Genomic DNA, 17,208 nt, shown 5'->3' on the forward strand with positions numbered 1-17,208 from the left:
CAACACCTAGAGAAGGAACCAAAGAAGAAAAGGGAAGCAGAGTCCAGGAGCTCAGGGTTAACGTGGCAGAGCCAGGACTGGAGCCAGGGTCCTCGAACTGTAGGGCAGGGACTCGGTCTGTCTTGCCTCCTGCTGTGTCCCCATGCCCAGCCCTCGGTGGCTGCTAGCTGGAGGGCTGTGTCCCGTTCCTTCCCCCGGACGGGACCCCCAGCCCCCTGGCGCTGTTGGGACACGTCTATCCCTGCCTCGTGCCCACAGGTTCTGATGGGAAGGCACAGGGCGGGACCCAGGCAGGGGTGTCTCACCTGCAGCCAAGGTTGGAAGCAAGTTCTCCATCACCACCCACCCCCCTGCCCTCTCCAGCTGCAGGGTGGGGGAGAGGGCTTACCCAGTCCCTGAGGACTTCACAACAGCTCTGGCTGGTTCTTCCTGGCTTGTCTTGTCCTATGTGCCCTGCTTACAGGGGCTTGCCGTGGTCTGTCACAGTTGGTGGCCCCGTGGCACTAGGGCCCAGGGATCGGGGCCCCAATGCTGTGGCTGGACTGGGTCACGACTGGCCGTAGCCCTCTCCTTGCCCGAAGGTCAAGGACGGTGCAGGGCACTTCTCAGGCTGCCAATCTCAAGTACATGGCATGGGGACCATGGGGTTTTATTTTGCCTTAAAGTTACAGAGGAAGCTGCCTCTGTAGTCTGCGGGCTGGTCAGATGTACTTTATCTGCCTTTTAAGGGGGGTGAAGGAGGAGTGGGGCCTGCTGGCGTAGAAAAGGACATCCCATAAAGCAGGGGTGAGGCTCTGCAGTGGAAGAGGACCAGCTGCGATTAACATTCACAAAGCAGGTTAGGAATCTGGAGCAGGAGGCCACCATGGCTCTGAGTACAGTGTTGGGGTTGATTTTTCTCTCCCCCTGGCTGGTCTGTGCCCACCTGCCCCACTAGCACGTAGCAATCCTGAATCCAGATGGCTGCTTCCGTCATTGGTGTGTATCATCAGATGAGCTTCCTGCCCATCCAGACCCCCTTTCCTCCTTTCTCCACACCGGGCACAAAGCAACCCGGAATGCTGTTTCTTTGCGCCGGCACCTCTGGCCTCCTTCTCACCCTCCTGATTGTTGGGGAGGTAGAAAATTTGGCTCCATTCTCACCAAAAGGATGTTGCTGAATGCAAAAATGCTAATGCAGCCTTCTTCTGCCTTCTGGTGCTGGCTGCTTCTGAAGTTGCTCCATTTCACATCAGAGTGTGGACGTCCGCAGCCAAGAAACCAAGCCACTGGGTCTCAAGGCTCCTCCCAGCAGGACCGCCTGGAATTTCCCACTGCGTGGGAGGGGGGAGGGGTGGGCTGCTGGAGAAAAGACGTGCTGGGAGAGGGCACTGTCATGGCTGGCAGGGTCGAGCGGCCCCCGACCAGGTCTCAAACCCGTGCCACCTGCAGTGGAAGCGCAGAGCCTTAACCACTGGACCGCTAGGGAAGCCCCAGGGTCGACCTTCAAGGCACCCTGGCCCCCAGCCCACACCAGGCAGGAGGCAGCCTTTTCTGAATGGAGGAAATGCCATGGCAACAGCATCAGGATGACATACTCTTTTACGCTGAAGGCTTAATGGGAGCTGTGTCTGCCCCTGCTCAGCCCAGCCCTGCTCAGCCCTGCCCTTCACAGCCCTGTCCACCCCTGTCCAGCCCTGCCCTGCCCAGGCCTGCTCAGCCCCTGGTCATTAGCATATCACCGGGGACCTCTAAAAGGTCAGCCCTTTGCAGCCTGGGTCACTGGTGCTTTGATCTTTCTCCATCCCAAGGGCTAGCTGGAGGGAATGCCTTGGCCCCTGTCCCCTGGAGCATTGTGTTTCTGCTGTTGCACCAGGATTTATCTTCTGTTTTGACAATTTACGTGATAAAAGAAATGAGCCTGAACTTTGCATCCTCTGGCCTGGGGACAGGATGGAGGGAGGGAGCCCATGGGAGTGGCCACAGTTGCAGGGCAATCAGATCCAACTCAGTTCTGTTGCTGGGGGAATTCTTTTATGAGGAGAGGAAACCGAGAACTGATTTGAGCTTCTTTGTCAGCCGTACCTCCTTCATCTGTCTCAGCCGAGCCAAATACCCACAGCTGTATTTCTGTGGCATTTCCAGCAAAATGAAAAGAAAGAAGCATTCTTTGGGGGTTGGTTCTTTATAATCAAAAGGAGTATCTATCTTTTAGCTTGAAAACTCAGAACCCCGGTAATTGAATAGAAAGCGCTGACCCCGAGGATGGGTTCTCATGCCTTTGACCCCCTTCCTGGGGCTGGTGGAGGAGGAAGGGGGAGGGGGAGGTTCATGGACTCTGCTGCTACCCCTAACTTGGATGTGAGGTTCATTGATTGAACGTTTCCTCTGTTAAGCCTCCAAGACAGTGTCCCCTTGGCCCTGCCACGGTGCCACTGCCGCTCTCTCTTCCCGAGTCTGTGCCGTGGCCCGTGCTGTGACCGGCCAGACCACCGGCGGAGGGCAGCCCTTTGACCAGCTGGCCTGTCCCTTCGCTGGCTCCGTAGGGTCGCAGGCAGGACGGCTTTATTAGGAGGCCGCTGGGTTTGTGGCCGCAGACACCCCTGCTGTGTGACCCCGGGGGGAGTCCCCTCCTCTGGGCGTGGACACCTTGAATGGGAGGGCCCTTCAGAGAGCCGAGTGGCCAGGCGAGCGGGGGTGGGGGGCAAGGGTCGTCCCGACGCTGCCTCGTGCTGCCCTCGCCTCTAGCAGCCTCTGCCCTCGGTCTTCCCTTCTCTAGACTGGACGGTGCTTTGGCCATTCCTCCTGCGTGCCTGCCCCCGCTCTCCCCCGATCAAATGCTCCTGCCAGGCGGCACCGTGGGCTCTGGTGGTTGAGACCCCCGCCCCCCCGCCCAGCCCACCGCACGCACGGGCTCATCAGGGGCGACTCTCACCGCTTGGGGGCGGGTTTGCTCCTTCGCGGGTAGGGAGTCTTTGGGTGCCCAGGGTGACGAATAAAGGGGGTGAAAGGGTCGGGGATATAGCCTTTTTGGTAAAAATTAAAGCAGTGAGGCTTTTTCCACGCAGACTGAAGGCACAGGTGTTTGGAGCAGTAGCAGTAGCTGTTTGGAGTGTGTGCCCACCGCTTGTAAGGACAGCCTTTGGGCGTGTGAGTTTCAGGGTTTTGTGTACAAAATGAGCGTCCCTTCTCCGCAGCTGCCTCCAGTAAAACAAGGCCACTTCCAACACGTACAGAGGTCGCGGGGTTTTTATGGAGCGTCAGTGGAAGTGCGGGTTGTTTGAAGCTTTTGTTGAAAGGGTGGTGATGTTCTCCCTCTTGAGAATTGTGCAGTTAGGATGGGGCAGGCTTGGAATTCAGCTAAGATCCCAACGTTGGGTCCAAACTCGCCTGTGCTAACTGCTGAGGCCATATCAGCAAATGCCGAGGCGTTAGAGACACACAGACAGACCTGAGACCGGATGTAAGTGCCACCAGCTCAGCTATGTGATCCCGGCCAAGGACCCAACCTCTGAGCCTCATTTCCTTCTTTCTAAATGTGGGAGAGAATCATGCCTACCATAGGGGGATTTTTTTTTTAATTTTGTTAAAATACACATAACAAAATTGGCCATCTTCACCATTTTTAAGTGTTAAATGCATTCATATTGTCGTGTAACCACTCTCTAGACCTTTTTCGTCTTGCAAAACTGAAGCTCTGTCCGCATTCAACAGCAACTCACCACCTCCTTCCCCCAGCCTCTGGCACCCACCGTTCTACTTTCTCTCTATGAATTTGACTACTTTAGGAAGCTCAAATAAGTGGAATCATACAGTATTTATCTTTTTGTATCTGGCTTATTTCACTCAGCATAATATCCTAGAGGTTCTATTCATGTTGGAGCAGGTGTCAGAATTTCCTTCCTTTTTAAGGCTGAATAATATTCCATTGTGTGAACCTACCACATTTTGTTTATCCATCTTCTGTGTCTAGACACCTGGGTTGCTTCCTGGCTATTGTGAATAATGCTGCTGTGAACATGAGTGTGAAAATACCTCTTTGAGATCCTACTTTCAACTCTTCTGGGTGTGTACCCAAAAGTGGAATTTCTGGATCATGTGGTAGTTCTCTTTTTGATAATTTGAGGACCTGCCTTATTTTTTATAAGGGCTATATCATTTTCCATTCCCACCAACAGTGCACAAGCAGTTTCTCCACATCCTCTCCAGCACTTGTTATTGTCTGTTTTTTAAAATATATATTTTATTTATGGCTGTTTTATTTAACTGGATCTTCGTTGTGGCACGAGGGATCTTTTAGTTGTGGCATGCAGGCTTCTTAGTTGTGTCACGCATGTGGGATCTAGTTCCCCCACCAGGGATCGAACCTGGGCCCCCTGCATTGGGAGCGCAGAGTCTTAGCCACTGGACCACCAGGGGAGTCCCTATTTTCTGTTTTTTTTTGATAGCAGCCGTCCTAGTGGGTGTGAGGTGGTATCTCATTGTTGTTTTGATTTGCATTTCCCTAATGACTAGTGATATATAACACTTTTGTTTTCATGGACTTGTTGACCATTTGTATATCTTTTTTGGAGAAATGTCTGTTCAGGTCTTCTTTATTTATTCTAAAGGATACTAACTCCTCAGATTTGCAAATATTTTCTAACATTCCGTAGGTTACTCCATTTTTACTCTGTTGATTGTGTCCTTTAATGCACAGAAAGTTTTAAATTTTTGTGCAGTCCAGTTTATCTATTTTTTCTTCTGTTGCCTGTGCTTTTGGTGTCACATCCATGAGTGAAATCATGGCCACACCCGATGTCATGAAGCCTTTCCCCTGCGTTTTCTTCTGAGAGCTCTAGCTCATGGGAGTTTGGTGAATGAAGGGCAGTGTTAGGAGTCAGCCCCCGGCCCCCCTCCCAGGTATTCTCGTGGGAGCAGCACCCAGAGCTGCTGTCGGCTCAGCCCATCTGCTTGGGGGGAGAGTGGGGTGGGTCCGGGTCCCTCCTCTCTCCTGCCGGGGTCCTGATTCCAGGAGAAGTGTAAGCCAGTTTTCTTTCTGAATTTGCAGAAAAGGCTACAGACGGCTCCCTGCAGAGTGAGGACTGGACGCTGAACATGGAGATCTGCGACATCATCAACGAGACGGAGGAAGGGTGCGTGTCCCCCGCCCGGGGCAGGCGGGCGGCGGGCCACTCAAGTCGGTCTGTGTGCTGCCTGCTGCCCTGACGTCTGACAAGTGGTTCTCCTCATCCTCTCGCCCCTCCACCCGCCCACAGTCAGAGCAGTGACCGCCTCTTAATCACAAGGGGGATGACGTTGCTCTGGCTTCTGGGTCCCCTGCAGCCCGATCCCCACCTCCTCCTGCCCTCCGCAGCCCTGGGGACTGGCTGGAGCCCCAGGAGGGAGAGGCCCCCGGGGTGTGTAGTGGAAGGCGGGGCACGGGGAAGACTTGCGAGGCCCAGGCCCCCCCACCCCTGCGCTGCTGGGTCTGTTCTTGCTGCTGTATTTACATCCTCTTCTGCATCACAGGTACATTCCATGTGTACTGCTTCCAAATTAGTCGGTATGTGGCCCTCCGTCCACACCATAAAAATGGAATTTACAGTAGCCGCGCCCTCTTAAACCATCTCCAGACCTGGGCAGCCCTGGCCTTGGCGCTGTCCTTACTTGCCTTGCCACGTGGAGGCTGGGGACCAGCCACTGATGGTTGGCCCTGCCTTCATTCAACAAACATGTCCTGAGTGACCGCCTCATGCCGGGTCCCAGAGCAAGTACTGAGCGGGTCCCTCCGTCTGTCCCGAGTACTGAGCAGGACAGACGGAGTCCCTCCCCTGTGCCATGAGCAGGACAGTTACCACGCACCCTGGTCAGCTGGTGACACGGCTGGGGAGGAGGAGCTGGGAGTGAGTGCTTGTAAACAAGTCACCCAGGAGGGCCTGGCCCAGGTGGCTCGAGGGGCGGAGGTGTGAGGACCAGGCCAGGGAAGGGCTTCCCAGCTCACGGTCCCAGGACAGAGGGGGTCTGTTGTGTCTGAGGGACAGCAGCGGGGCCGGGGGGCCGGGATCCAGGCAGGGACCCTGGCTTCCACTTGGTCTGACGTTCATCTTATTTATTTATGATTTATTTATTTATTTAATTTATTTTTGGCTGCGTCAAGTCTCAATTGAGACATGTGGGATCTTTCCTTGTGGCGCTTCTCTCTAGTTGTGGCACGCGGGTTTTCTCTCCTGTAGTTGTGGTGTGGGCTCTGTAGTTTGTGGCATGTGGGCTCTAGTTGAGGCGGCGGGCTTAGTTGCTCCACGGCATGTGGGATCTTAGCTCCCTGACCAGGGATCGAACCCATGTCCCCTGCATTGTAAGGTGGATTCTTTACCACTGGACCACTGGGGAAGTCCCCATTTTATTTTATTTTTATAGTTTTTTTTTTTTTTTTAATTTATCTGGCTCCACCAGGTCTTAATTGCAGCACTTGGGATCTTTAGCTGCAGCATGTGGACTCTTAGTTGTGGCACACAGGATCTAGTTCCCTGACCAGGGATTGAACCCGGGTCCCTGGCATTGGGAGCATGCAGTCTTAGCCACCGGACCACCACGGAGGTCCCTGAGGTTCATTTTGGGACCTCGCTGGCTGCTGTGCCCAGGACGGCTGGGCTGGGGCTGTCACGATCACCCTGGTGTGAAGCGATGGCAGATTTGACTGGGGTGGCAGTAGAGGGGGTGAGAAGCCATGAGAGTCTGAGCATTTCTGAAGGCGGAGCCGGTGGAATTTGCGCTGTGGGCCTGAGAGGAGAGACAGGATAGATGATCCGAGGTTCGGGGCAGCTGCATCCCGAGGCCTAGCAGACCGGGTCGGAGTTTCAGCTAAGGTTCAAGCCCTTCCGAGGCGACGCTGGTGGGAGGGGTGGAGGGCTTGGCCGCCCTGGGGGCAGCAGGTTGGGAGCCCTCTGGGACGGGAGCTGCAGGCGACCAGCTCGGTCCTGGCAGGAGACGGGATGTGTTGGGTAGAAGGCATTTTAACCCTGCAGCCCCTGGCCTCCTTCCTGCCCACCCCGACCCTGGCCTGTCCACGTTTATTGAGCCCACAGGTGGGGCGCGGCCTCTGGAGGCCGAGGTGGGTGCTGGACGGGCAGCCGAAGCTGTGGGTGCAGAGGGGAGGAAGTGGGAAGTGTGGGCAGGGGAGGGGAGCGTCTGGACCAGAGCCCGGAAGGGGGCTCAGGCCGTGGGCGCTCCAGCTCCCTTTGCCCATGTCGCCCGCCCCTCCGTCTGCCACACCGAGCTCCTCCCTCACCCACGGGCCTTCTGGCCCCCCTGGTCTTTTGGTTCCGTGAACCTCCCACTCTCATGCCCAGCTTGCGGGTCCCCAGGAAGCGCGGGACGTGCACACATGTCGGAATGGAGCGTCCTCGTCCCAGGGGGTCTGGAGCCCAGCCCCTCCACCTGCCTTGTCGAGGGAGGGTCCTGGCCCCTGCTGTCGGCCTCTTCCTGAATGAGAGGAAGCCTGCCCTCTCCCTGTCCCAGTGCCCCGCGGATAAGCCCCCCTTGTGTGATCCCCGCACAGCCCGTATTGTACTTGGGCTCATCACAGCTCAAACTCGCGTGTTCTGATGTGTGTGAGAGGGAGTGTCTGTCTCTCCCCCAAAGCCCCGGGCCCCGAGCTCCCTGAGGCAGGCATCTGTCTTCCTTACGGCCACGTCCCCACCACCTGGACACATTCGTGAGGTAAGAGAATAAGTGGGCAAAGTCCCTGGGGACTCAGGGCCTGAGGACGAAAGGGGTCGTGACCCAGGGTGACATGGGCTCCACGAGGGAGGCCAGTGCCAGGCGCCTGGGGAGGGGCATCCAGGTGGGGTCCAGCAGCCGCCCAGGGGTCAGCAGGCAAGGTGGGTGGATGGCAGGGCAGGAGAGAGGGACCAGGGGCCTGGGTGACCCTGGGTGGGTTCCCCTCCCGTCTCGGTCCGCTTGGGTATAAAGTGGGCCCCAGCAGTGGCTCGCTCGTGGCTTCACTGCCCCGCCCTGTGCCCGGCCCATGTGAAGCCCCAGCCCACACCAGCTCAGGCAGTGCCCTCCAGCCCGACATGGCAGGGCCAGACCATTTTAATGATGAGGGGCTAAAGCTCCAGCACGGGAGCTCTGTCTGTGCTTCCTTTATTTATTCGGAGCTCACCTCTGGGAGATGGTCCTGCTGGGCACCGATTTGGTGAGCTGTCCTGCAGGCCCCTCCCTGGGTTTGCCCTAATGCCCAGGCTGGGGTCACCTCCAGCCTGGGGCCTTGTGTGGCTGCCCCTTGTGCCCTGGACCCTTGGTCACTAGGCAGGAGTGCCCTGGCTGGATAACCTCTCCGGGATGTTTTAGACCCTGTTTACCAGGCCTCACCCAGACCTGCCTAGTTAGGTGCAGCAGGCACGTGGATTTGGTAAATGCCCTTCAGGCAATTCTGACATGTGGCTCTGGTGAGGATCCCCTGACCTGGTCGTTTTCATGACCATCTTGGACCTTCCCCAGCTCATGGACTCTGTGCCCCAGCCTCTAAACTGGAGTAGCCCCGGATAAATGCAATGGAGCAAGGGAACAGCTGGGAGGGGGCAGCCGGGAGGAGAGGAGGTGTCCAGGGTGGGCGGGGCGCGGCATCGCCCCCGTGAGGGGTAAGTGGGAAACAGCTCAGAGGTGGCAGTTCCGGAGCCAAAGGACAAGGTGGGCTCAGGATGACCAGAGAGAAGGTCTCGTCTGGGTCTGGGGTCCAGCTCCCGCGGCCCTGACCTCTCCCCCTGCTTGGGGCCCTTTCCTGCTCTGCTGGGCTCCAGCACACCACTCCCCTCTCCCAGTTTCCTGCTCTGCGTCTGATCGGCTGCTGTGCGGTTCCTCTGACAGGACTTTGATTCTGTCTCCGAGGCTGCTTCCCCGGGAAGAGAGAAATACTCGCTTTGGTGCTCCCCAGTGCCTCTCAAGCAGCACTTCCCCGATGGATTTTCGGTGGATTTTCACTTTCTCTCTAACCCGGGAGCCTGCCGCCTCTCTGATTTCCCGCCACCGCATGCCCCCCCAACCCAGGAGCTCCATGAGTCACAAGTGAGCAGAGCCCTGGGAGGCTCTTCCCACGTAGTGCCCCGTGGAAGTTTGAAGAGGAGGGACGAGAGCGTGCTCGGCGGTGCCTTTGAGACAGAGGAAATCCTCAAAGCCGAGAGCCTGTCAAGTCCCATGTTTGCAGAAATCAGCACCCCTGTTTGGGAACTGCAGCCACACTACAAACACACCTGGCAGGGACCCCTCCCCAGGGAGCTGAGAAGTTCCGCGGGGAAGCCATGCTTCAGGTGATTCGGGTTTGTTTATTCCTTCTAGAAGCCTCGCCTTGCTTTGTGTTTCTGTTGAAATTGGGCTGATTGGCAGAGCTGCTCCCCTCTCCTTCCCCAGCTCCCTCACGCACTTCTTGAGAGTTTTTTTGTTTTTGTTTTTTTGTCTTTGTTTCTGGGCACAGGCTTTCTCTAGTAACGGCGCGCGGGCTTCTCATTGCGGTGGTTTCTCTTGTTGTGCAGCAAGGGCTCTAGGCGTGCAGGCTCAGTAGCTGTGGCGCATGGGCTTCGTTGCTCCGCGGCATGTGGGATCTTCCCGGACTAGGGTACGAACCCATGTCCCCTGCACTGGCAGGCGGATTCTTAACCACTGCGCCACCAGGGAAGTCCTGGTAAATAGATTGTATCTCCAAACTGTCGGAATAGGAGGCCTCAATTTATGAACCTTCACTTTAGGAAAGACCCCGATTATGCTGGCCTGCTGATGGGTAGGCGGCAGGAGTCCACTTGTGATAGCAGAGGGCGGAGTTCCCCAGAGCGGGCCATGGGCACTGGGGGACCCTTAGGCACGGGCACGGCGCCTAGTAGATGCCCTCAGGGGCTGCCTGGAGACCTGCCTCTCAGCATGGCTGTGGTTTCAGGAGGAGTGTGTACTGGGAGCAGGCAGTCGGCGTATGACGGAGCTGTTGTCAGCTGGAGGCCCCTGCAGCTCTGTCTACAGGGCCCCCAGGAAGCCGGGTCAGATCTGGTACCTAAAACACACAACTCCCAGGGCTTTGAGCAGACTTACTTCAGTTTTCTCAGGGAAAAAGGAGTTCCACAGAGCCTAAAACCTGGACATGCAGATCTGCACAGGGACCTGGCCGTTCTCGCCTGTGTTTTTCTGGCAGGTTCCCTTCAGTGAACCCACCAGCGGCAGGCTGGTTATTGTTCTGGGTAAATCACACTTGCACGTGATGTGGAATTCAAGAGGGCTGCAGCCTGTGACCTGGGGAACAGCCCCTCCTCCTTGGCCCTGGTGCCCACGCCAGGGACAGCTCCCTCCAGGGTCCCCTCCTGGCAAAGATGTGTGCGCTGGGCATTTCTTGTCCTTTTGTAACTCACATGGCTGCGTCCCCTCTGCCCTGCTCTGCAGACGACGCTAGTCTGTATCTCTGGTGCATTAAGAGTGTCTTTATTCTTCTGTGCAGCTGCATAGTACTCCGTTGTATGGATAAGCACAATTTAATTCAACCTGATTCACATTGATGGACATTTCGTTTGTTTCCAGTCTTTCACATTTACAAACAGGCGGTAGCAAGTACATGCTAGTTGGCATGACGGGCCCTGACTCTGTAGGCTGGGGCCCTGGTGGGATTGGCAGGATCTGCATATGTCTATTCTCCAGGCCAAAGGATGCCATTCGAGCCCTGAAGAAGCGACTCAACGGGAACCGGAACTACCGAGAGGTGATGCTGGCGCTGACGGTGAGTGCCCCCCTACCCTCCCCCGGGGCGGGAGAACATCTGGGAGCCGCAGCTGGGGGACAGCCTGGAGTGAGCGCTGCTAGGGGTAGCTGTGCCTCCTGCTGCCGCCCCAGTGTTTCCACCCTCTGAGACGGGTGAGCCATCAGGGACGCGGCACGGGCAGTGTTGTCCGGTGCAGAAGCCCAGAGCAGAGAAGCCACAGGCCTGGGCGTGGGTCCCCGGTGGCCAGCAGCCTGCTGTGAGGCACTGAGGCCAGCTGCTTCTCTAGGGGTCAGCTTCCTCCTTGTAAAAGTGCCGACTTCCACCGAGCACCTGCCCGAGACTAGGCTAGCTCTTCAGATGTTAACTCAAATGCTTCCAGAAACCTTCCTAAATAGGTTTCATCATCCGCTTTTACGGATGCAGAAACTGAGGCTCGGAGAGGCCCAGAGGTTTGCCCAGACTTCACAGCTAGTGAGGTGCCAACTGGATCATGGGATAAAAACTGAACATCGTTGCAGAGATTCTAGGGAAAGTCTGCAAGTGACTCCTTTCAGGAAGGAACAGACCAGATTTTTGCCTGTCTTTCAGATGTCAGAAAATTAAAAGGGACAACTTCAGGTATTATTTCTGTCTTGAAAGCTAACATTTTTTCAAATATGGCAAAAACCAGGCCACAACATGTTCCTCTAATAGAAACTGTAACAGGTCAGCATGTGGACCTCTCTGTAGGGTTGAGTAGTGGGTTGTTTATCCAAAACAGCCATAACATGTTCCTTTTAAAGCAGAGAAACTGTTTGGATTTCCTGCCCAAGTGAAAACCCAAGACTTATTAGAATTCTCTGCCAGGGAATTGGGGTTTGAATAATGAGAAAAAAAACAGTTGAGAAATAGGGAGTTGAAAGCTTTTGTTTTTTCCTCAGAATTTCAACCGCAGCTTTCACTAAACCCAGAGTGATGCCCAAAATGAACTGTTTTCAGTAACAAAAATCACTAGGGACGGGCAAAACTCACAAATTCTTAGCACGCAGGCCATTTTCGTGGCATCTAAACACCTCCCGCTCCGTGCCCAACATTGTGGTAGCTGCCTGGGATGGAGATCTCTCCACCGTGGGCTTTGCCATTCCTTCCTTCCTGTAGTAAAGCATGAGAGCCACCATTTAGTGTTTCCTTAAGTCTTACATTTAAGTCTTTAGACTGTTTCAAATTAATTTTTGTGACTGGTGTAAGATAGAGGTCCAGTTTCATTCTTCTGCATGTGAGTATCTAGTTTTCCCATCATCATTTATTGAAGAGACTGTCCTTTCCCCGTTGAGTATTCTTGGCTCCCTTGTCAAATTTTAGTTGACAGTATATGTGAGGGTTTATTTCTGGGCTCTCAGGTCTGTTCCATTGGTCTGTGTGTCTATTTTTATGCTAATACCACACTGTTTTGCTTACAATAGCTTCATAATATAGTTTGAAATCAGGAAGTGTGATGTCTCCCACTGTGGTCTTCTTTCTCAGGATTGTTTTGGCTGTTCAGGGTCATTTTTGGTTCCATATGAATTTTAGGATTGTTTTTTCCGTTTCTGTGAAATCTGTAGATGGCTTTGGGTACTGTGGACATTTTAACAGTATTAATTCTTCTGATCCAAGAACATGGGATACCTTTCCATTTACTTGTGTCTTTACTTTCTCTTACCAATGTCTTGTAATTTTCAGGGCACAGATCTTTCACCTCCTTGGTTAGATTTATTCCTAAGTATTTATTTATTTTGATGTGGTCAGGCCTTTGCTGCAAATCCCGTGATGTCTTTGGGAGATTTGTGAAAGGTGCAGACCCATTTTTCGTCTGCTGGAGGCCCAGCCTGGCACACACTGCCCGGGCTCACGTCTGCTCTCGTGGCTTCTCTGTCTTGTCCTTGAACTAACCCTGTTCATCCATCACAGTCCTCCTGCTTCCTGAGGGCCTTTTAACTTCATATCTGCCTCCACCAAGGTTGTCAAGATGTACCCCAAATAGGAGTTGGTCAGAGGTCTGGGGCTTCCTGCTCAGGCATTAGTGTGGCTCTGATTGCTTGGAGGCACCGTTTGCCTACTCCACGGGCCTTAGCTGCATTCAGGAAAATTCCCACCGTGCTTCAGGACCAACAACCCACAGCAACAGATTTGCCTTTTTGGTAGAGCAGCCTGCAGAGGACTTGCCAGCCGGGGGCACTTCCGCAGCTCCTGCTCTGCCGGGCAGCCTCACCGCCTCTGTCCAGGGCATTTTAAGGACCGAATGAGAGAACAAGGGGGTGGCAGAGGTTGCCTGTCGTCTGAGGGACTCACTGATCTTGGAGGAGGGTGGCCCTGTGCCTCAGGGCGGGTGGAGGCTCAGAGGAGGCTGCAGGCGATCCCTTCCTGCTTCTGACCTGACCAGCAATCTGTACCTACACCACTTTCTTCACCTTCTAAGCCTTTTAACTCTGAAAACAAAAGGGGATAACAGCCTCCGCTTAAAAAGGGTGAACGAGTTGTGAGGATGGAGTGAAATGACATACAACGTGAAAGAGTCTCCCCTGGGTCAGCCACGCAGTCACGTTCCTAACGTCACCGTTAGGAACTTTCTCCGTGACCAAGCTTTGTCCAGGGAAAGCCCTGTTGTCCCACCCTAGCCCCGGGGAGTGGCTGCCTGGGGTCACCAGTGGTCAGTTAGTTTAGGCGAATGAGGACAAGCAAGGCGGCCAGCAGTGTCCCCTGATTGCTGGTGACGTCCTTCCTTGGAGGCCGTCCCCACCAGCCAGCTGTGGCCTGGGTGCCGGCATGGGAGGGGCCAGCTCATCGTCCAGGTCAGGGGGTTTCCAGAGAGCGAAGGGGTCCGGAGAGCTGCCTGTGAGGCTGGAGGGACCCTCCAGCGGGTGCTGTGAGCTCAAGGCCCCTCGCTCGTGCGGTGGGGGCCCAGGACAGTAACCCCGTGACATGTCCTCCTGCACTGGCCTGCCAGGCAGGTCTGCGCTTCAGACACGCTCACCCTAACTTCAGCCCTGCAGCGGGGCACTCGTGCCCACTTTGCAGGCGGGGAAGCCGAGCTCAGACAGACTGGCCCTGAAAGTGGACCTGAGATTCAAGCCCGCACTGGCTATTGGTCAGAACCCACAAGCGCTGTGCTTTTCTAGTGGCCGAGGCCTGTGTAACTTATTTTTCCGGATGAGGAAGGAGGGGCAGAGTTGATTCGAATGTGGCCAAGGCCACAAACCGCGTATGGGGGTGTGAGACCCGGGTCACTGCTGGTCTCAGTTGTGGAAGCAGGGTTGTGCGGCCGTGTGGGGCATTCACCTCTTCACAACCAGGCCCAGTAACTCACCAGCAGTGCAGGCTGCTTCAGTGGCCTCCGCCCGGGAGGGCCTGCGTCCACCGGCTGTCGCCACCAACCCAGAGGCTCATTTCCAGGGATGCTTGGTCGTTTTGACCCCGCTGAGACCCCAGTACCCTTCTCATGCGGAGCCGGTGCCGCCCGACTGCTGTGCAGGCCCAGAGACCCCAGCCAGCAAGGGGCCACCTGTGTCCTGCGAAAGGGTTTGCGTCTGGAGGAGCCCGTCGGCAGGATGGTCGGCAGTGGGGAGAGGGGGCAGCGTCTCCTTGGCCTCTGGGGGTGACCTCTGTTTCCATCCCGCCCGCATCAGGTGCTGGAGACGTGCGTGAAGAACTGTGGCCACCGCTTCCACGTCCTCGTGGCCAGCCGGGATTTCATCGACGGCGTCCTGGTCAAAATCATCTCTCCCAAGAGCAACCCCCCGACCATCGTGCAGGAGAAGGTGCTGGCTCTCATCCAGGTGGGTCGGCGGCTCCCCTCAGCTGGTCCGTGGGGAGAGAGGAAGGCGGGGCCTCCCATCAGCAAGTCCTCACACTTCCCCATCATTTGGAGGAAAAGATGGGTGCTTCTGGGTTTAAATATTTGTTGAGAAACACTTGTTTTTTACCCTTATCCCCCTGAGATGACACCTTCAGCGGTGGCTCTCCTGGCCGTCGCTGGCTGTGTCCGGGTGCCTGGCCCTCGGCTGCCCATGGGGGACAGGCCTGGAGCCTAACGGAGCCACGTGCCGGGTCCACGTGCCACAGGGAGGGGCCAACTCTGGGGTCGTGGGGGTGGTGTTCAGGATTCACTGAGGACGTGACAATTCTGTTGAACCCTGAGGGGCGACAAGCTGGGTGGAAAGGTCAGAGTGCAAGGGGCATGGCAGGTAGAGAGCAGTGTGTGCAAAGGCCTGGAGCATCGAGAGCACAGGTGACACCTTGGGACATGTTATTATTCATTGTCCTGTAACAAATTAGCCCAAACTTAGCATTTAGAGCAACAGACGTTTATTACCTGCTAATTTCTGTGGACCACGGGTTCAGGAACAGCTTAGCTGGGCGGTTCTCTGGAGGGTGCAGTGAGGGTGTCGGCCAGGGCCACGTCCTCCGAAGGCTCAGCTGGGGCTGGAGGAGCCACCTCCAGGCTGCTCCCATGCGACGCCCCCCGCCAGCAGCAGGTGTCCTAGTGTCCCACGTCCTCGCCATCGTCTTCCTCATAGCCTGTCTGACGGGTGCACAGAGGTTTTGCGTCCCGTCGGCCTTTTTAAACCCGTCTTGGAGAGAAGGTGATGTTATTTCCCTGTTGAATATGCTTTTAAAGTGAAAAGTTAAGGTCTGATGATCCCCTGGGAGGGCAAGGGCTGCAGCTTTTCTGAAGTCTCCCGCACCTGTGTCCCCACAGGCACGGGACACTTCAGAAAGTCTCTTTTTGCACGGCCCCCTCGCTCCCCACCCACCGTCCCTCTGACGCCTTCCTAGAAGGCTGATCCCAGGCATCGTGGTCCCAGGGTGGCCCACAGAGCTGGCGTCTCCAGTGCACGTTTGTGAGGTCAGGATTCCCGTCCCTCCCCCTTGCCCTCCACCCCTAATCCCTCCATTCAGCCAGGCAGCCCTGTCCTCTGGCTGCCCTCCTGCTGCCCCACCTCCTTGGGCCGCATGGAAAGACACCCCCTCGGGCTCGTGTGCTCGAGGGGCCCTGCCCTTCAGGAGGACAGCGTGCCAGATGCAGCAGGCCCTTCTGGAAGGGACAGGGCTCCTGGTGGCCCGGGAGGAGGGGGCCTGTCCAGAGGGTGGGCCTCCCGTGACGTCCCCTTTGTGGGACATCCCCCCACTGTACGCCACCCTCAGCCTCTCCCTGGGGTTGTTCCAGGACAGAAAGGACATGGTTCTGGTGGAGGAACCTCATCCCTGCCTCCCACACTTCCCGCAGAGTAGAGTCTAAAAATTCTGTTTCTTTCCACTGAAGAGGGGAGCTGATGGCGGGGGGTGGGAGGGGCAGGGGGAGCTGGGGGGGCCGTGTTCTCAGGAAGTGGCGGGGAGCCGGTGGCCGGGCTTGCAGCAGATTCTATGGATGGGCAGCTCCCGAAACCCTGTCCCTGTGAGTGAGAAGCCCAGGAACACGAGCAGGACGGGACAGCAGCCTCCTTTTGTCCAGGGAATGGAACCCATTGTTTAAATCAGCAATTGTTTATGATCTGAAATTGGATGATTTAAAACTTTGTCGAGGGCTTCCCTGGTGGCACAGTGGTTGGGAGTCCGCCTGCCGATGCAGGGAACGCGGGTTCGTGCCCCGGTCTGGGAAGATCCCACATGCCGCGGAGCGGCTGGGCCCATGAGCCATGGCCACTGAGCCTGCGTGTCCGGAGCCTGTGCTCCGCAACGGGAGAGGCCACAACAGTGAGAGGCCCACGTACCGAAAAAAAAAACCCCAGAAAACAAAAAAAACAAAAAACTTTGTTGAAACTTGAGGGGTCTGGAGCAAATGGCTCATGTTTGCATAAGGTTTTAGTCCTTTCTTTGGTGTGCGATCCAGGGGAAAGGAGATCAGAACTCCCTCTGAGCCTTCCAACCCCTGACACGTGGGCACGGGTGGGCGGGGCGGGGCAGGGCGCTGTGACGCTGACCTGCAGCTCCCAGGGCAGGCCCTCTGCTCTGACAGCACCCGCCCTGCCGCTCCCTGGCTTCTCATGGGGAATCAGACCTCCCGAGGCCGCGGCCCCCGAGGCAGGGTCGTGATTCTCAGCGGGGCCAGCTGCCTAGAGGGGCCCCTGCGCTGTCACCATCACCTCAGTCCGCTGGCCCTGCGTGGCCATGCTCCCCCGTCCCTGCAGCAGGAAGCTTCACATTGGTGAGGCCATGTTCGCTCTGAGTTGACAAATGCTGTCTGACTGCCTTCTCTGTGCCCCCGGGAGACTCGGCGGCTGGGGGGCACAGGTGTGGGCACCGGCCCGGAAGGTGCCCGAGGCACACGGCATCTCCCGCCCTGTGCTTCCCCCCAAGGTGCCGGCGTCAGGGGCGTGGTCAGTAGAGAGCACTGCCGTGGACACAGACTCTGCTAGCAGCCCCGCACCCAGACTGCACAGGGGTCCCGCGCAGGACAGGGGCGATTAGCCAGGACTGCTTGGTTGCTTAAATAGCAGATGCCAACCCCAGCTGCCTAGGTGAAGAGCAGTGCTGGTCATAAGGCAGGCTCCCCA

The 17,208-nt window shown here is 56.4% G+C and overlaps 1 protein-coding gene across 7 annotated transcripts in view; it reads left to right on the plus strand.

The window, feature by feature from the left end:
* Window positions 1–17,208, plus strand: part of TOM1L2 (target of myb1 like 2 membrane trafficking protein) — an 84,160-nt gene that overhangs the window by 36,530 nt on the left and 30,422 nt on the right. For all 7 annotated transcript variants that reach the window (XM_081218104.1, XM_081218105.1, XM_081218107.1 and 4 more), the window contains exons 2-4: window positions 5,030–5,114; window positions 10,636–10,714; window positions 14,341–14,490. In XM_081218104.1, the coding sequence (XP_081074230.1) occupies window positions 5,030–5,114; window positions 10,636–10,714; window positions 14,341–14,490 (314 nt within the window). The remainder of the gene's footprint in view (window positions 1–5,029; window positions 5,115–10,635; window positions 10,715–14,340; window positions 14,491–17,208) is intronic.

Source organism: Mesoplodon bidens (genome assembly GCF_964165515.1).
Source record: "Mesoplodon bidens genome assembly, chromosome: 19".
NCBI classification, from domain to species: domain Eukaryota; kingdom Metazoa; phylum Chordata; class Mammalia; order Artiodactyla; family Ziphiidae; genus Mesoplodon; species Mesoplodon bidens.